We start from the raw sequence: 20807 nt of genomic DNA, 5'->3' as shown, positions 1-20807 counted from the left end.
TTTAAATTGTCCTTGATGTTGAAATGTGTTAAGAATTTGTTTAGAATCAGTTTTACTTTGCTAATTGTATAATTTCTATTAGTAACACACATTTCCATAAAAGGTCATTTTAACTGCAAAGTGGTTATATTTAAAGACAACACCTTAAATTTACACAATGTTATGTGTCAAATATATTCAGTTTTTAAATTGATTTCTAGGACTTTTCCCATAACTGAATGGCTGTTTATAGGCATATTAATCTCCTAGAGTTGTGGCGTTTTAAGCATAGTAATTCAAAGGAATACAATCTGTTTATAAAAAATGATTTTTCTACAAAGGCAAGTACTCTTAGATAATACTGGAGAAAAGACACAAAGTCCAAAACTTTTCAGTCAAAAATCCTCACTCATACATGGCTTTTCAGAAGATGATGTGTAATAAGATCTGTATCAATCTACTATGTATTCTATGCTATTTAAAGAAACATTGCTGTAATCATGTGTTAAAATCCCAGAAGAAAGCCTATTTTAGAAAAGAATCCATTGTATAGTATTTTTAAGCACTTAAGTTTAGGAAAGAAGAGAATGAAAGTAACATTTTAATGTTGCTAAAGATGAAGTCTGAGCTGGATCTTAAATAAGATAACATGAGTCCTAAAGCATGTTGTGCCTTAATGCAGGAACAACCAGGAAGCTGTATGAGAAAAAGCTGTTGAAACTGAGGGAACAAGGAACAGAATCAAGATCATCTACCCCTCTGCCAACAATTTCTTCTTCAGCAGAAAATACAAGACAGAATGGAAGTAATGACTCTGACAGATACAGTGACAACGAAGAAGGTAAAATTTTAAATGATGTTAATCAAATATATGTAATTTTTTTCAGACTCATAAGATACAGTAACAGTGAAGAAGATAAAATTTAGAATAATACCAAGATTAATGATATAAACAAAAATTACATATGAGTAATCCTTTAAGTAATTTGATTTAAATATCTTTTGTTGAGAATTCTAAGAAACAGAAAAGTACAAATATCTAATTTTTTGTCACGTAAAATTGCCAGGTGCCTGGATCTTTTTTCCTTCAAATGTCGTTTTTCTAAGAGAATAAAGTATTACAAATAAAGACAAAGTTCCCCCATTTATGCCTCTCCAAGTATCATCTCCACAGAAGCAACCACTATTGTTAATTTGATGCTTATCTTTCCAGTCTGTTTTTAATTAATTTTTCATGTACATCTATCTAATACATGGTATTATTTTGTACTTTAAAAAGTCTATATAAATGATATCGTGTTAAATCTTATCACTTGCTTTTTTTTTGCTCTATTATTGAGATCTCATCTTATTGATTTGTTACATATATGTCTGGTTTATTTCTCATGATAAATAGCAGTAATGTTTACATATCGCATGTTTTCTTTGTTCTCTATTGATAGGCATTTAGATTTAGAGTTTTTACTAGATAATCTGATTTTAAGGCAACTTCAAAGCAAATATTTTGACATATTTTTAGTAGACTATTTTAAGAAAATTTGACCATATTTAAATATTTTTTGGAAACAGTACCTGAAATAAATGACCTTTTCAAATTTATTCTAAGAACAACTTGATATTTATAACCTTTTAATTCAATGACTTGTTTATTAATTTCGTGATTTAATTTGACCCAAATTAGTTATATCTCCATAAGCATTGCCTGCCAGGGCACAGTCTGTCAGATTGGTTGTTCAGAATATGAAATATAGAGTCTTTTCCTTCAACAGCACTATATTAGCAAGGAGGCAAAGAATAAAGTCAGCTTAAACACAAGTAATACTTAAACTTCCTGCCTCTTTTGCCTCTACAGGAAAGAAGAAAGAACACAAGAAAGTGAAGTCCACTAGGGATTTTGTTCCTTTTTCTGAACTTCCAACTACTCCCTCTGGTGGATTTTTTCAGGATATTTCTTTTCCTGAAATCTCCACCCGTCCTCCTTTGGGCAGGACTGAACTACAGGCAGCTAAGAAAGTACATACTTCTAAGGGAGACCCACCTAGGGAACCTCTTATTGCTACAGCCTTGCCTGGCAGGGAGCAGTTGCAGAAGTTAGCCTCTGGAGGGAATTTGTTTACTTCCTCCAAGTCTAGCCATGATAGATGTTTAGAGAAAAGTTCTTCGACATCTTCTCAGCATGAACTCACTGCCATGTTGGTCTCTACTGCAGCTTCTCCTTCACTGATTAAAGAAACCACCACTACTTGCTATAAAGACATAGTAGAAAATATTTACCGTGGCGAGAAAAGTGGAATTCAACCATTATGTACTGAGAGGTCCCATGTTACAGAGTCTGAGAGATCACAAGTAATTTCTCCACCACTTGCTCAGGCAATCAGAGATTATGTCAATTCTCTGTTGGTCCAGGGTGGGGTAGGTAGTTTGCCTGGGACTTCTAACTCTACACCCCCACTGGATGTAGAAAACACAAGGAAGAGAATTGATCAATCTAATTATCAAGAAACTGAATCCCTGACTCCTCCACGAAAATTCCCTAGACTCAGTGAAAAGTCAGTAGAGGAAAAGGATTCGGGTTCCTTTGTGGGATTTCAAAATATACCTGAATCTGAACTGATGTCGTCTTTCACCAAAGCTGTTGTCTCTCACTCACTCACTACCTTAGGCATAGAAATGTCTAAACAGTCACAGCATGATAAAATAGATGCCCCGGAACAGTCTTTTCCCTTCCATGAATCTATTTTAAAAGTAATTGAGGAGGAGTGGCAGCAAATTGACAGGCAACTGCCTTCATTGGCATGCAAGTATCCAATTTCTTCCAGAGAGGCGACACGGATATTATCAGTTCCAAAAGTAGATGATGAGATCCTGGGGTGTATTTCTGAAGCCACTCCACCAGCAGGTATTCAGGCAGCTTCCACTGAGTCTTGTGATAAACAGGTGGACTTAGCACTTTGTAGAGCATATGAAGCTGCTGCATCAGCATTGCAGATTGCAACCCATACAGCCTTTGTAGTTCGGGCAATGCAGGCAGACATTAGTCAGACCGCACAAATTCTTAGCTCAGATCCTAGTCGTGTGCACCAGGCACTTGGGATTCTGAGCAAAACATATGACGCAGCCTCATTTCTTTGTGAAGCTGCATTCGATGAGGTAAAGATGGCTGCCCATACCATGGGATCTTCGACTTTAGGTCGCCGGTATCTCTGGTTAAAGGATTGCAAAATTAATCCAGCTTCTAAGAATAAGCTGGCTGTTACTCCCTTTAAAGGTGGAACATTATTTGGAGGAGAAGTATACAAAGTAATTAAAAAGCGTGGAAATAAACACTAATGGAGTTAAGAATAAAGACATCTATTCTATTATTGATATGGGGAACTTAGCAGCTTTTCTAAGAATTTCAAGTACTTTTATGCCAAAATTTTATTTTCTCTTAAAGTAGTTTTGGTTTCCAGATTGGGCCAATTTCGGTGTCAAGCTTCTACCCATCAAATTACAGTAATAAATAAAAATAATTGCCTACAAAGAACTGCCTTTTTTTTTAAGTTGCGCAGATGGAAAGCCTGATACAAACAATTTAAAGCTTTGTAGATCACTTTTTTGTCTCAAATAATCCACTCTTTCCTATTAAGATTTTACAACTCTTGAACACTAAAAATCCATTAACTAGAATATAATTAGTCTTCACTGTTTTACATATTACTAGATATCTTTTCACTTTCTAGAACTTGTCTACATTTTTCCTTTTATTTTCTCCCTTTTTTTTTTTTTTTTTTTTTTTTTTTTACTTATGTCTACAGTGTCACTCATAATAGTCTAGATCAGTGCAACTCAAAGTGCCGGTCTGCAAACTGTTACTGCTCCACAGACAAGCATGCGCCAGAATTTGAACCTAGAGGCACTTTTAAGATCGATGACAGGGTTTATTTCTGTGGTAAAATTTTGTTGGTAGAGAAAACTGTACTAATTTACATTCTGATGCAAGTGCCTCGTTTCTTCATGGACTGGGAGCATACAGTTTGTGGACTACACTTTGAGAAATAGTGCTCTAGACCATAATATTCTGAGATAGTGCATTCCCACCATGGCTGTAGTTTGTCAGATGAATTAGACAGTGGAAAGATGGGGCTTGATTATTATTTTTTTTAGTAACTCTTTCAAGGTATGTTGTACTTCATGGATGATTAGGCTTAATCTAAATTCTAAAAGCAAATTTGTTATTAGATTTTTTAGATCATAAGAAATACTCTATTCCAGTATCTTGTGTGTCTATATAAAGCAGTATATTCTGTTTACATTTTTATGATTGTAAGATGAATGAGTCTTAACTGTAGAGACATTTGATAATCAAATTTCTTTGTATTTCTGTGGAAAATAGTAGTATTGAGTATAAGCAAAATGCAGTTTCTTGGGCACTCCTAGCCTTTACTCTATTCTTAGACTATGTCCGTCTTTGCCCCCTTCAGGGAGTAATTTTGTTATTTGTCTTCTGAAATGTACATGTATACATGTACCTACTAAGCACTATGTGATTTTTTTTAATGTATTACTGTAGAATGCTTCTTCAAATTCAATAAAGTTGTTAAATTTGAACAGTTTTGTGTGGTCTCCAGAAACATGTTGTATGTGTGTTTTATTCTTGGAGTTGCAACAAGTTAGATATTTGTGGGTGAACATCCCTTTTCCATGTCATCATGGAAACTCACTTGACATTTGGTATAGTTGAAAATATTCTAATTGTTGTGTGGTTTTTCTTCTATTTGAGGACCATGTTATTGGCTGTTGGAATTTAAATTTGTTAAAGGAATTCATCTATAACCAGATACTTTATTTGTTTAATCAATTTCTGCTCAACTGATGTTGGGTTCTTTATTTTGCCCTTTCTAATTCGTAGATTCTGAGTTAACAGCATAAGATTTTATAATGCTAAGGATTGTCCTAAACATAGATACAATGATAGATCCATTAACAGAAGTATTGGGAGGTGGGGGATGGAGTTGATAACCTTAATCCTAAATAAAGATTGAACTATTTGAACTAACACAGTAAAAATCACTGTTCATTTTGGGGAAGCTTGCAAGTAGACTCTGGACTGACTAGTACTAGACAAGGTAGTTAGCAAGACACAGCTATCTGGACTACTTTTTAGCACAACTGCATTGAGTTTATGCAAAACTAAGTTTTTGTTTAAGAATTGGCTTCATTTCTGTCTAGTAAAAAAGTAATCTAAGAGATTTTTGGTAATACTAATAGAAGTTTTACAGGTAACTTACGTTAATTTTGCTATACTATGATTCAAGGCCACAAAAATGTGGAAGTTAATTTTATCAGTCTTTAAAAATCTAGCTCTTCAAATGGTGATAAGATCAAGACTAGGAGAATGGAGTATTGAAGCCTATAAAAAGATGTATATATATTTGAATTATTAGGTAAATAACCATCATGGTGATACGCTAAGGAATACATATGCATCAGCTTCTCTTGAAAGAAATGTTACCTTGTTTTCATTATGGGGAGGAGGAAGAGAAGAAGTGACTTGTGATTGGTTGTGCTTTTTTGTGAACAAGATTCCTCCCTTCCTCCTCAACTGTACCTGGGTTTTTTATAATCACATCAAAAAAAGGGGGAAAGACTTAGACTTCACTTACGTATTAATGTCATCGCACTTATTTATTGTTATTAGAGGCTTGATATCATACAGGTTTTTTTAATTCTTAAAATTCCCTATAGCTTTTTCCCTTCCATATTCCAAAATTTAATAGCTAACCTTTGTTAATATAGTACTAATGTGCTGTATGAACAAAGAATGGTTACAACTATGTATTTTAATGTCCTTTTCTCACATCTGAATTTTTTTGGTAAAAAGCCTCCTCAGGAGCAGTTTGAACTCACTTTATGTTTCGGACTATTAGTCCCAGAAAAAGGAGAGGAGAATAAATAGGAAGAAATAGTGATCTGATTAAGGACTGGAGGAGAGAAACAAAAATAGAATAAAATAAGAAATGGAAAAGAAAAGTTTGTAAAGACAGAGACTGCAGTTAAAGACTAATTTGCAGTTAAACAGTTTTCGTCTATTTTGGTAATGCCAATAAACAAACTTCTTTTACATATTAATGTGCCTAAAACCAGGGTTCCAAAGAAGTTTCAGGATGACACTGTAGTTTATTATATGTTTCAGAAAGTAATGGTTTCTCCAATGTTATTTCCAGACTCTAAAATAGAGCTCAAGCTTGAGAAGAGAGAACCACTAAAAGGCAGAGCAAAGACTCCAGTAACACTCAAGCAAAGAAGAGTTGAGCACAATCAGGTATCTTGAGTTTTGTGATCCCTGTGTTCAGGTGTAAGTAGTCTGACAACACTAATTTGCCTGTGTCCTAGCCTTTGGTTAATTGTTGACACCAGATTCCAGCGCACTCAATGAAGTGTTCGTTCTATTGTTCATTAAATGGCATTCAAAATGTAAACTTTCTGTTTTTTTGTCAATAGTGTAGCCTGTGCTTACTGCAAAAGCAAGTGTTTAATAAATGTCTCATTTGTGTTTGATTCTGTGCTAAGCTTGGTTCAAAGCCAGTCATACTGCTTTTTTAAGAGAAATATTTTTTAAAGGTGGAAATGCCTATGCAATTCTAATTTCTTTAAAAGGCAGGGGAAGGGTTTTATATTTTTGTCTTTGTCTCTGGATTTCTGACTGCTCTTACTTTTGCCTGTCTTATCTTCTGTGGCTTTTCCCTCAACTCTGTGGCTAGTCTGGTCCTAAGACCACACTAGTCTTCCTTATTCTAGATGAAATTTACCTTTTTTATCATGGGTGAGGCAAGATACAGATTTTCAAAGGAAAATATAGGAAACTAAGGGGAAAAATAAGCACAGGTATGAAAGAGCTAGTTTACAGAGAACAAATTACTGACTCTAATCGAGCATTGATTTTGCTGATGTTTTACAAGACCGCTGTCACTAATCGTTTCCTTATCTATCTTCTGTCCAGCTGGAAGATTTATCTAGTTGGTTATTTATATTTTCCATCTTCTCTTTGTCATTTTAAAGTCACACATCCTCAGAAAAAATGTTCTTGATTTCTTAAGCCATGTCTCTCTCGGTTTGATGTAAGTTGATAAGTTGAATTTCAGAACTGTTTGTTAGAAATGAGCTTGGTGACTGGGGAATGTGTAGAGCATTGAATGAAAGAAGATTTTATTTAATATAGAACCAAATACCGGAATAAATATTACCCTTTTATCGAGTATTGCTAGGGAAGAGCTGCAGGAGCATGCTGAAGAATAAGGAAATAACAGAGCAAGAGAAACTAGGAAAATGTGGTCAAGGACACTGAAATAGACAGGCATGGGGAATTTAAGCACATAGAAAAGTTGGGGGAAGAGTTTAATGACCCTCCAGTCACACAGTCATAGAGCTTCAACAGTTGACAACATTTTACCAGTTTTGTTTCGTCTTTGCCCGCACCCTCCAGCCTTTAAATTCTTTTTGGTTTTGTTGTTTTGCATTTGCCAGAGTGTATTAAAGCAAATCTCCAACATCACATTATATCATATCTCACACATTAAAATGTCAGTATGTTGGTGTATATCTCTAAAGATAGGAGCTGTCTTTTTAATATATATATATGCGTTACTATATAAAATATGCCAGTGCCACTACCAGACCTAATAAAATTAATAACTTTTTCATATCTAATCTGTTGAAATTCCTTCAGTTTCAGAAATGTCTCTCTTATGATTAAATTGTTCATATCAGGATGCAGACAATCTCCACATATCATTTGGTGTTTTTTGTTTTGTTTTATCTCTTAAGTAGGTAGCGATTTCCCCTATAACTGTTTCCTTTCCCTCCATTATTTGGTGAAGAAGCCAGGTCATTTCTCTACAGAATTTTCCACATTCTGGATTTGGCAGATTGCTTCTTCCTAAATATGATTTAATTTGCTCTTCTATACCCTGTATTTCCTGTATGCTGGGAGTTAGACCTGTAGTAAAGCTGTGCAATAGACTTTTCTGTGATAATGGAAATGTTTTATATCTGCTGTCCATTATGGTAGCCACTAGCCACATGTGGCTGTTGAATACTTGGAATGTCGCCTCTGTGGCTAAGAAACTAAAATTTTAATTTTATTTAATTTAAATAGCCACATGTGGCTAGTGGCTACCATAATGGACAGCACAGAGTGTGTTGGTTACATTCAGCTTCAGTTTCTTTGACAAGAATACTTCATAAATGGTGTTGTGGCCTTCATATTGCGTCATTTCGAGAGGCACATGATGTCTTTTTGATGATGTTAAAATTAATTAGTAATAGGTTCAGATGTTGAAAACCTGATCCATCCATGGTAAAGTTCCACATCACCGTTTCATTTATTGGTTATGATAGCCATTTATGATTCTTGTCTAGATCCATTATTTTCATTTGAGGTTGTAAGATGGTGATTTATCTCATTCTCTCATTCCTTTACATGTATATCTGGAGTTCAAATAACTTTCCCTCATGAACTGCCTAGTTACCTTGAAATAAAATTCATACAGGAGAGTCAGTATAAATGCTTGTTTTTTGCCTTTTTTTCTTTTTTTAAAAATTTTTTTCTTAAAGATTGGCACCTGAGCTAACAACTGTTGCCAATCTTCTTTTTTTTCTTCTTCTTCTTTTTCTCCCCAAATCCCCCCCAGTACATAGTTGTATATTTTAGTTGTGGGTCCTTCTGGTTGTGCTGTGTGGGACACCGCCTCAGCATGGCCTAATGAACGGTGACGTGTCCATGCCCAGGATTCGAACCAGCGAAGCCCTGGGCTGCCACAGCAGAGCGCTCAAACTTAACCACTCGGCCGTGGGGCTGGCCCCTGTTTTTTGCCTTTTATTTGCCAATTTTCAACTTAAAGTGCCCTAGTCACTTTGAAAAGTGATCAATAAAATCTTTCTACTAGTATAGTTTTTATATATTTGACTTATGATCAATTATAGTCATTCCTTTTTCATGTTCAAATTTTGCTGTCTTTAGCCATTGAGAATTACTGAGTTGGTTCCTCTGTCTCTTTATTGATGCTGTTTGTCTTTGATAGTTTGTTTTCTGGCAAGTAAGACCTCCCAGGCTCATGTGTATTTCCCGCCTCTTATCAAATTAGCCATTTTTCCAAAGGACCTTTATCCTTTTAATAGAAAATATTTGGAAGCTACCTACAATCTGGATGCTAGTGTTCATTCCTGCTGGGCTGTCACTGCTTCTAATCCTTTTCAGTAGGTAGAGCTAGGAGTACTTGTTTTTTAGAAAGAGAAAATAAATCATGAATTCATCAAATTTATTAATTCAGGCTATCTAACTTCTAGGTGTTATTCTTGTATTTCTTTCTTTCTTTTTTTTTTTTCTGCTTTTTCTCCCCAAATCCCCCAAGTACATAGTTGTATATTTTAGTTGTGGGTCCTTCCAGTTGTGGCATGTGGGACGCCACCCCAACATGGCCTGGTGAGTGGTGCCATGTCCATGCCCAGGATCCAAACTGGTGAAACCCTGGGCTGCCGAAGTGAAGCACACGAACTTAAACACTGCGCCATGGGGCCGGCCCCTACTTGTATTTCTTTTATGCTGAGTATCTTGGTTCTTAAAATAATATTGTTACTTTTATGTAATTATCACTATATATATATATATGTGTGTGTGTTTCTAAGTAATACAGTATTACCACTAACAGGCTGCTAAATGCAGTTTGGGGGTTTTCTTGGGCAGTTTTTCTTGTCTTTAGGATATAAAATCAAAATACTGTGCTCAGGCACTTGCAAGAATCTTTTCTTTCATTTATTTTTTAATTATTGAGAATATGTGGTTTTATTTAGGCATAAGAGAGTCAGAAATCTAGTTTCTATCTTTGTTCTTTCCATCCATAGGTAACTATTTTTAAGTTTTGAGTTATATTTCGTTTCTTTTTGAAAATATAAGTAAATACATAGATTTATATATTTATTTATGCTCTCCTCCTTACGTAAAAGGCAGCCTACTTTGCACATTCCTTTTCTGTCTTTCTGTTTTTAATCTAAACACATATCCTGGAGATCACTCCATATCAAAATATAGTATAGCCGTTTTCCTCATGCTTTGTACCACTGCATGGTATTGCATTTTATGGATGTGCTATAATTTATTCAGCCACTTTCCTTTTGGTGAATATTTGGATTGTTCTCAGTTATATGTTATTTTGAATAATGCAAAGATGAACTGATGAACAGCCTTTTGTATGTGTCATTTCATATTCTAGCCAATTTATCTTCAGTAAATCTAGAATTGAAATTGCTGGGTAATTTTGCTATTATGTTACCAAATTCCCCTGCGTAAGAGTTGAAGCATTTTGCATTCCCATCAGCAATATATGAGAGTACCTTTTTCTAATGGACGAATATGCTGTTTTTAAAAAAAAGTTAATACGAGAAATCATCTTGGTCGTGTTTTACCTAAATTAGTAGTTCTTCAGAGTAAGGTGGCTTTTAATTAGTCTGATTATTTCTTTTTAAATTCCTCTATTTTGTATGTGGGACACCACCACATCATGGCTTGAGCGGTGTGTAGGTCTGCACCTGTGATCCAAACTGGTAAACCCGGGGCCACCGAAGTGGCGTGCATAAACTTAACCACTATGCCACTGGGCTGGCCCCTGCTTATTTCTTTTTATAACCTAGTTTTGTGTACATTTTTTTTACTCATTGGGATTTATAGCCTCCTTTAATAGCCCAGCTCCTACATTCTCATGTGCTTCAACTGCATAACGTCTTCTGAATAACTTTTTACCTGAGAGCTTATTAAAAGTCAGTGTGAGAAGGTTTTTGTTTCCTCCTCTTGTTGTCTCATAATAAATTCAGGACTTCCTATAGAACATCTTGCTGAAAATTGATGACACTGCAATTCTGATTTTGGCCATAGAACATACAGGAATCACATTAATTACTAATTTTATATAGCATTGAGTTTCTTTTCAATCAATAATTGTTTGGTCCATCTTATTAAGTAGTGATAACATTGAATGATCATTTTATTATTTTTTATTTATATTTTCTTCTCAAAGTCACTTGTTTATGGTGGATTCTGGTAGAAAAACATTTTTAACCTTCAGAATATTTTTTCTGGTTGTGTGAAGGGTTGCCAGTTTTCTGTGAAGATGATTACTTCTAAATTAGATAATGATAGTAAAGAACTAAGAAAATTGGTTAACAATCCTCAACCAAAGAACTAAATACATCTGAACAAAAGAAAGTATAAATGATTTATAGTGAAAAGTGTCCTTCCCACCCCAACAGTTTTCCAGCTGTTCCCACAGGAAACCAATGAATTTCTTGTGTTTCTTTCCACAGAAGAAAATAAGAAATCTTTAAGTGGAGCTTGGCCTTTAATGTCAAAGATAACTCATAAAAACATATAAATGTGGGGGTTTTTTATTAACCATAATAGTTTCAGTAGATGTTTCATAAAATTTTTGATGAAGAGATTATTTCAGTTATTTAGTCAAAATAAAACATAACAAGTGAGAAGTCCTGGAATTTGGTAGATAATCACTTTTAAGGAAAGGATGTGTCTTCTTCACCCCCTCCTTTTACTTTCATGGACATAAGTAAAATATCTGGTCTTTATAGTGTATCATTTGCATAACTGATAATTTCATTAGCCCTTTCTAATTTCATTAGATTTTAATTCTTTGAAGAGTTCTAAAATACTGAGTATACATTGATAATACCAGATAGGCTATCAAACTAGAATCTTTTGGAGGGGTGTAGTGAGGAAGATTGGCCCTGAGCTAACACTTGTTGCCAGTCTTCCTCTTTTTGCTTGAGGAAGATAGCTCTGAGCTAACATCTGTGCCCATCTTCCTCTCTTTGTATGTGGGACACCACTACAGCATGGCTTGTTGAGTAGTGTAGGTCTGCACCCAGGATCCGAACCTGCAAACCCAGGCCACCCAAGCAGAGTGCGCTGAGCTTAACCACTTCACCCCTGGGGCAGCCCCTAGAGTATTTTTTGTTGTTGTTTTGGGGGTTTTTTGGTTATTTGGGTCTTTTGGCTGAGGAAGATTAGCCCTGAGCTAACATCTGCTGCCAATCTTCCTCTTTTTTGTATGTGAGCCACCACCACAGCATGGTCACTAACAGACTAGTGGTGTGGTTGGCGGCCAGGAACTGAACCTGGGCTGCTGAAGTGGAGTGCACCAAATTTAACCACGAGGCCACCGGGGCTGGCCCTAGAATTTTTTTTAAATACTTCTAATTATTTTTATTGGTGTTGAGTAATTGCTTATTAAAGAGAAAACAGTGTTGAAAGTAGTTTTTAAAAAATACTTGCCTTTGAGCTGTATCATAAGTCCATCATACTATCATAAAACAGTTGTTCTCAACTCTCCCTGCACATTAGAATCCTCTCAGGAGCTATAAAAAGTAGCTATGCCCAGGCCATTCTAGAAGAAATTCTGACTTAATTGGTATAAGTTGGGGTTGGGGGCATTTGATATTTTTTTAAAGCTCTCCAGATGATACTGTACCACTGGGATTGAGAACCATTTAAATAATCAGGAATTTAACTAACAAGCATTTATTATATGTGTGTAAATTGTTTACAGATTTGTCTTTTGACTAACATTAAGTTTTCATTCAGCAAATATTTCCTAATTGATAGGAAAAGGAACCCAGAGATTCAGTGTGAGTCAAAGGAAACTTACAGTGTCAATCCCAAATATAGATTAATACAAAATCAGATATATGAGACTATGCCTGTACCTTGTGAGGTTTTGGTAGTAATACTTCCAGTCAAATAAACCCTTGTCTCAGGATAAGAGTAAAATATATCTGTCTTTAAAATTAATAGACACTGACTTGGATATAAAAACATCAGTTATTTAGATAAAATGTTAGCTTGAAAGCCAAAGTGACAATATAAGCACACTTTAGTACTAATCATTGATAGATGTTCTCTAGTTAAAAGAATTTAAAAGAATCGTCTGGTAATACTGGCTTCAAAGTTGAATAACATGCTACTTTGAACTTAGAATCTCAGGCCCCACCCCAGAGGTACTGAATCAGAATCTGTATTTTACCAAAAGCTCCAGGTGATTGATGATGCACATTACAATTTGAGAAGCACTAGTCTAGTGATTTTCAAACTATTGTGTAAAGACTGCTGTGCTATTTTTTAAATGAGGAAAAATCAGTCAGCTCTTCAGGGAGAAATGAATCTGGGACTGGAAGGTAACAGTGATCTTTTCACTGTGACCTTTCCATCTTTCTGCAGTGAGGAGTGGGTCACACTGAGGCAGTGACATTTTAGGCTTGCATGTTCGTGAAGGAGGTGAGCACCAGGTTTTTGTTGCTGCTCAGTTTTACTATCTGTTTCTAAGAAGAGTTTGACACCTGGGAATTTTTAAGTTCAGATAGCCGTGTATGGATTATAATTTAAACTGATTCTATTTAAATAATCCTAATCACATGAAAATAATATTTAATCTATGGTGACAATTGTAAAAGTTTGTATTTTGTTTTAAAGCTGGCTTGTCGTAACAGATGACTTTCTTACAAGTCACGATTAGCCCAAGAGATGCAGCTGCGATACTAGAGCCAAATAGCAAACAGCAAGTCACAAAAGGAGCCAGTGATAAACTGATGTGCTTTTTTCTCCCTCCTTTTTATTATCATTTGTGAGCTCCTATAGTTGGACTCTTTAATGTATTTTACCATACTTTAAGTGTTTTCTGATGCCTACATATCAGTTCAATCAATAAATTTAGAAATATTTTGAGGACGTAGCATTGTTTGCAAATGCTGGCATTTGGAGATTTTTCATGGCTTCTCAGTGTGCTAATATGGCCATTATTAAGGTGTTTGATGTTAGAATATGACTTTTTAACGTGTCGATGCTTGAATAGAGCTATTCTCAAGCTGGACTAACTGAGACTGACTGGACAAGTGGATCTTCAAAAGGCGGACTTCTGCAGGCATTAACTAGGGAATCCACAGGAGGGCCCAGAAGAGCTCCGAGGAAAAGGGTGATGCAAGGCTTACTCTTAGCATTGGGTTTTCCGATTGGTAGGGTTTTAGTGATTATTTTATATTTATTGTTTTTGTTTTGTTTTCAAACTAACAGGTGGAAACTTCAGAACATTTTCGTATAGATGGTGCAATAATTTCAGAGAGTACTCCCATAGCTGAAACCATAATGGCTTCAAGCAACGAAACCTTAGTAAATATGTTTCATAAACTATACAAGTGGTATTCTTTGTAAATTACCCTTTAATTAGAATTGGGGAGGTGGTGAATTTTGGCAAATCTCAGACTTACATGTTTTTAAACGTTATGTTTTAAACTCGTTTTCCCCATATAATTCTGAATTTTAGAATTTTTCAATGTAACCAATTTATATAAATTTAATTCATCGTGCAAGAATCCTAAGTATTATAAGGATAGTTTTTTGCTAAAATATTTAAAGAATGATAAGGTTTCACGTGTAAAAGCACTGAATATGCTCATTTCTAGGTTCTCTTGCCTAAATTTGTGTTAAGGGAAAGTTTCAAATATTACAGAAGTAGAATATCTTTTTTTCTTTTTACGTGTCTTTGTTATGTTTGGATAATTCTGAGTCTGAATAATTTGAATCTTGGCAGGTTGTCAATAGGGTGACTGGAAATTTCAAGCACGCAGCTCCTATTCTGCCAATCACTGAATTCTCAGACATACCCAGAAGAACACCAAAGAAACCATTGACAAGAGCTGAAGTAAATGACTAAAATTTAGATCGATGCTATCATTGATCTTGTAAAGAGGAAATATTTATATTTGTTTTTTGGAGTGGGAGGGAGCAGAACTTTCTTTATTGGGTGCTGTGTGTGTATGTGTGTGTATATGCATATATTATTTTAAAGACATACTTTTGGTAGTGACAGTGGAAAGTAACTAATATAGTATGACATGCTAATACTATCCTCTTGCTTCTGTGCCTCAAGTTCTAGTTTTCAAGGGAGTGGTCATTTGTGTGCTGCTTTGTAGTATGTTCTCTTTGTTATGGATGTGAGTTGAAAGTGTTACTGGGCTACATGTTCTCTTTGTTATGGATGTGAGTTGAAAGTGTTACTGGGCTGTGGTGGGGAAGGCTACAATACTATCTTTCATTGAAAGGTCAAGTAATGGGACTTTAAAGAGATGTTGTATAATGCTTGAATTGCTTAACTCCTGTATAATTAAGCTTTAAAGTACCAACTGCATGATGGAATATAAGTTTAATGAATCTTTACCAAAAGTTATTTCGATCTGAGCATAAAGGTGAACACAGCAAAAAATCAGGTTGTTAAAAAAATTATTTTATGTTTTTTAAGTTAGGAAGATTGGATTGACTCTAGTTAAAAACATATACTAAAATTTGTTAAAGATCCATGTTAATTTGATATCTTCTATATTTGATCATTTAATTACAAAATTATTAACAGTAAGAAACAATGTACTCTTTAATGTTAATGAAAAGCATGAGAAATCCATCGAGGAAACTTTACACTGCCATATTAGCTGTACTGAATTTTAGGGTTTGCGGGGTTTTTTTTAAACTTATTTGAATGTGTAGTGATTTGCCCCCACCTCCAATTACCAAATTAACATATCCTTACATTAAAAAAATTTGAAGAGAGTCTTGGAAGTGTGTGGATACTTAGGCAATAATGAATTTAGAAATGGCAGTTGTAAAAGCTAGGACAGATATAAGTGCATTCTGTTCTCTGAAACTTCTATTTAAAATTATGTGTTAATTGTGCATTTACACTAAATTTTAACTTGTGGTTGTTTGTTTCTTTCTTTCTTATTAGGTGGGAGAAAAGACAGAGGAAAGAAGAATAGAAAGGGATATTCTTAAGGAAATGTTTCCCTTTGAAGCATCTACACCAACGGGAATTAGGTATTCAGATATATTGAAACAAGTATTAATGTATTCTACTAGGTCATTTTATTTACTTACTTATTTATTCCCACCTTTATTGAGGTATAATTGACACATAAAAATTGTGTATATTTAGATCGTACAGCATAATTATTTAATATTATATGTCTATGGGGATTTTAATTTTTAATTCTTCACAAGTTACTGTACCTTTCTTCTCCGAATTAAACTGTTCTTTTGGGAGCAATTTAATTCTTCTAAGCCACTAATTCATATTCTTGAAAGTTGTCCGTTTCAAAATTAACTTTGTTAAGCTGAGGGTTTGTAAATAAATCACTTACCTACTATTTAGTTCCTATTTTAAAATCTAAACAGAAACCTAGTAAGAGAGAAATCGTGTTTTCCCTGAGAGTTTTTCTTTTATAATTGGAAAGACTGTAGTTAGGTATGTGAATTGTTTCTTGACTGAAGGAATCATAGCCAAGCTACCTTATTTTTTCCCTCTTATCTCAGAAATATATTAGCTCTGAAAAGCCTTTACGAGGGTAAGTTTAGTGAATATTTATCAAGGTTCTGCATATTTTTTTCTAATAAAAAATATGCATCTAACTTTTTAAATGAAAAGTGTATACAAGTTTTAAACAGGTTGACTGACCTCACTGTTTATATGTGACAGTTTCCTACTGTTACCTGAAGGAATGTGTTTGGAATTAGGAGTGGTAAGGACACTTTACATTATTTAACTAAATCATGACTTTAGCTAAAACTTATTTTTCTCTTCCTCCTTTCACTCCCAACAGTGCTAGTTGCCGCAGACCGATCAAAGGGGCTGCAGGCCGGCCGTTAGAACTGAGTGATTTCAGGATGGAGGAGTCTTTTTCGTCTAAATATGTGCCCAAGTATGTTCCCTTGGCAGATGTCAAGTCAGAAAAGACAAAAAAGGGACGCTCCATTCCCATGTGGATAAAAATTTTGCTGTTTGTTGTTGTGGCCATGTTTCTATTTTTGGTCTATCAAGCTATGGAAACCAACCAAGGAAATCCGTTCCAAAGTTTTCTTAATGACTCTGGAAAATCCGATGAATGATATCTCTTTGGCACATTCAACTTGGTCTCCTGTTTTTAATAACTGTATAAAAAAAGGTTGTGTACACTTATTGACTCAAGAACTAAAAATAATGTGATTTCACCTCAGTAAATGTAGTATTCCATTGAAAAGCAAACAAGATATATAAATGGACTTCATTTAAATGTTTTGGACTTTGGACTAGTAGGAGATCACTTTGTGCCATATGAATAATCTTTTTTAGCTCTGGAACTTTTTTGTAGGCTTTATTTTTTTAATGTGGACATCTTATTTCATTTTTGAGAAAAATGTATATTGTTTTTGTGTATTTGGGAAACAAGAAGGGCAAAACATGGTAGTATAATGTGAAGCTACACATTTAAATACTTTGAATTCTTACGGAAAAGATTTTAAGAATTCTCTGCTGAATAAAAACTTTAGAGATGCGTGAAACATGAAATTCAGTAAGAGAAAAAATAACTCGGGGTTGTACTTTTTGTAACTGCAACAAAGTTTGATGGTGTTTATGGCAAGAAGTACAGCAATAATCTCTTCTGTAACTTTTATTAATAGTAATGTTATTGTTGTAGCCCTATTGTACTTACTTTTTAAAAGATTTCTAGTATCATGAATGTCCTACTTCAGTAAGACCCATTTAAATACAGTTGATTTCTAGTAGGGATCTCTTAGCGCAACATGTTCATGTTTTAGAGAACTGTGAGCTGGCTGTACATGTTTTTAAAAGCTATTTAGCTAGCTGTAAGGCTGTAATTGGAAACTTGTACTTTTTATTTACAGCAAAACATTTATTGTCAATCCAATTTGCTACCAAAATTTTTTTAGATAAATAAGTGTGTGTGTCTGTTTAGAAGTTAGAAACTTTAAACCCTGGTCTTAGGTTCCACTTGGATTCATTATTGCATCGTCTTCTGTTACCAAAAAGAAACTCTGCCAAGTTTTTTGCCCTATATTTCTTAACATAATTTGATTTAAAAGTGCAAAAAGTATTTGCTTATAAATTACATAGTAAACTTTTCTTGGATACACGGTAGTTATACATAAATTTGTAAACTCTAAATATGAGGCGGGCATTATGATTTTTGTGTACTCTTGAAATGGTTAACTTTATCTTTGTGGCTGATTTATTTTTTTAGCTAAAACTTACCTCATGTATAACTTGGTTAAGTAAAGTAGTAGGTAATTGAAATTTCAATAGAATCAAGTAAAACAAAAATTTTAAATTTACTCATTTGAATTTCAACTTTACAGTCATTGACCATAAAGCACACTGAAAATACAAGTTATTTTTACATATCATCTGAAATAAAAAGATACTTTTTAAAGAGGAAAAAGCTGGAGATGTATGTTTAGACCAGCACACAATTTTGATTTGAATTAGCCCTATTCTGATATTTAGCTTTTAGATAGTTGTAGACATTTTTCACATACTTTGCAATTGTTCAGAAACGTTTGTAGGTCTGGTCCTGTAGGGGGAGTGGCAAACTTACTCCTACATCAAAATGCTTCCCTTTCTGAATAAAAGTGTTTCTTTGAGATGAGCCACAGAGGGGGCATGTTTTACTCAACTTTTCCACTATAAAGTAATAGCAGTCTACTTTGACTTTGTTTTTAAACTTTGTTTCCCATATTGTTTTCAATTTTTTGTTTGTAATTAGAAATTGTGAGAGGCTGCATTTAATGATTAAAAATGTGGGAAGATAAATCAGACTTAATATGTATGTAAGATCAGTTTTCTATTAGAAAAGGTATGGTCCAAATAGCAAAAATAGGACCAGGTAAAACGTAGTCTTTTTTTTTTTTTAATGTGTACTTGGTCTTTTTTGTCTGTGTCTGTTTTATTCCACTAGAATAAATGTGTCCTTGATGTAAATGCAAAGCATTTCTTCCTGATTAAATTGTAGATGTAGACTTCACAATATAATTCAATAATAAAAAAGTAATTAACCTCTAGTTTTGTCATTGCAATAACTGCTTTTCAGATAGCACAAAACTATAAGATTTCCAGGTAACATTTCTTATGTGGTGTTTATGGATTGTTGAGGTTTAGTTCTCATTTCAATCTATTCCTTTATGTTTTGCTTCTAATCATTATAGTAATGTGATGAGGTCCTCGTTTGCTCATAATAAGCAATGTATAGCTATTATACTTGCAGAATGACATAGGGAAGCTCTCAGAGGCACCTCTCCCACTCTGCAATATAGTAACTACTACTTTCAGTCTCCATTTCCTTTTTTTCCTCTAGTTTTACTCTCTTAGTACTTATGTCTAACACTCACGATTGTTAGTCTTGCTTTGAAACTCAGCAAAGATAATTGCTGTGGTATATTCATCAGGGAGCTGTGTTCATAAGATGAAAGTGCCTTTATCTCTTCATCATTCATCTGTCCCCCCAAAGGTGATTTTATTTAAATTAGTGATTCTCAGATTAATATATACACTACAATTAATTAGAAAGCAAATAGCATCAAAGGCTTAAAACAACAACAGGTGTGCTTTATTGCATGTTTACCATGTGCTAGATACTGTCCTATGCACTTGATGTGTATTGACTCAATCCTCATGATAATCCTATGAAATAGATATTTTCTTATTCTCTCATTACAAATGAGGAAAATGAGGAAATTGATGTTTGGAGAGGTTAAGAAACTTGCCAAAGTTTGAAGAGCTGGAAAATGATGGGTCCAGTGGCTTATCATGTGGCAGAGAGGACCTAAAAGACCAATGCTCCAGAGGCCAGCCCAGTGGCAGAGTGGTTAAGTTCGCGTGCTCTGCTTAGGTGGCCCAGGGTTTTGCCAGTTCAAATTGGGTGCGGACATGGCACCACTCATCAAGCCATGCTGAGGTAGGGCCCCACATGCCACAACGAGAAGGACCCACAACTGAAAATACACAGCTATGTACCGGGGGGCTTTGGGAGAAAAAGGAAAAAAATAAAATCTTTAAAAAAAAAAACAACACTGCATATACAAACTCTATGCCAGTTCAGCCTTGCTCCTTTCTCCAACATTGGTGGTGGCTCCAAACCTCCTAGGGTTTCTTTTTCTTTTTTTTTCTCGTTAAAGATTTTCTTTTTCCTTTTTTTCCCCAAAGCCCCCCGGTACATAGTTGTATATTCTTAGTTGTGGGTTCTTCTAGCTGTGGCATGTGGGATGCTGCCTCACTATGGCTTGATGAGCGCTGCCATGTCCACACCCAGGATCCCAACTGGCAAAACCCTGGGCTGCCGAGGCAGAGTGCGCAAACTTAACCACTCGGCCATGGGGCTGGCCCCACTCCTGGGGTTTCTTTAAGGTTCACTTCTAGTTTCAGTCTTTCTCTCTAGCCATTTAAGTTTGAGCTGTCTTTAACTTTTAATTCATTTTACATTTCTTAATGTTTTCTGTCTTCATATACTTTTTCAAAATATATTGTCTTTTGACGTCTTGCTTCTCTCCCATTCTCTGTCATTGTGTTAAACATGTTTTAATTCTCTTTTCAGTAATAGCCTCAACAGGATGAGGCTATAAACACATGTGGTTTATCTGTCACCTTGAATTGACAGTTAAGCGAGAGCTTTTCAGAGTGTGTATACCATCTTCCCATCAGAGATTGGGAAAGAAAATAGAGGAGGAGACATAGAGTTTTGAGTGTAGGGGGACTCTATGTGATTCTGTTATGTTCCAGTATAGAATCACTAGTTGAACTGACATTTATGCTATGTTTGCAGTTTTGAAACTGATTGCTTATGAAGTTTTACCACCCACTTCAACAAATACTTATTTGCCTCCTCTGTGCCAGGTATAATGTTTGGCAATGCATGGATGCAGTTTTAGAAATATCTTTGAACTTGTCTTGGGTGTTCTTTGGAGGAAGTAG

The 20807-nt window shown here is 34.8% G+C and overlaps 1 protein-coding gene across 5 annotated transcripts in view; it reads left to right on the top strand.

The window, feature by feature from the left end:
• Positions 1-18901, top strand: part of TMPO (thymopoietin) — a 28137-nt gene extending 9236 nt beyond the window's left edge. The window contains exons 3-9 of one of the 5 annotated variants that reach the window (XM_046646171.1): positions 662-820; positions 6186-6283; positions 13872-13991; positions 14090-14185; positions 14607-14717; positions 15795-15883; positions 16666-18901. In XM_046646171.1, coding sequence (XP_046502127.1) covers positions 662-820; positions 6186-6283; positions 13872-13991; positions 14090-14185; positions 14607-14717; positions 15795-15883; positions 16666-16951 — 959 coding nt within the window. In that variant the 3' untranslated portion in view covers positions 16952-18901. Of the gene's footprint in view, positions 1-661; positions 821-1831; positions 4570-6185; positions 6284-13871; positions 13992-14089; positions 14186-14606; positions 14718-15794; positions 15884-16665 lie in introns of those variants that run through there. The other 4 variants (XM_046646172.1, XM_046646173.1, XM_046646174.1 and 1 more) reach the window with 4 other exon arrangements.
• Positions 18902-20807: the final 1906 nt, after the last annotated feature.

This window comes from Equus quagga, chromosome 19, assembly GCF_021613505.1.
Source record: "Equus quagga isolate Etosha38 chromosome 19, UCLA_HA_Equagga_1.0, whole genome shotgun sequence".
NCBI lineage: Eukaryota > Metazoa > Chordata > Mammalia > Perissodactyla > Equidae > Equus > Equus quagga.
The sequence above is the reverse complement of the archived record's forward strand: the minus strand, read 5'-3'. Positions and strand labels throughout refer to the sequence as shown.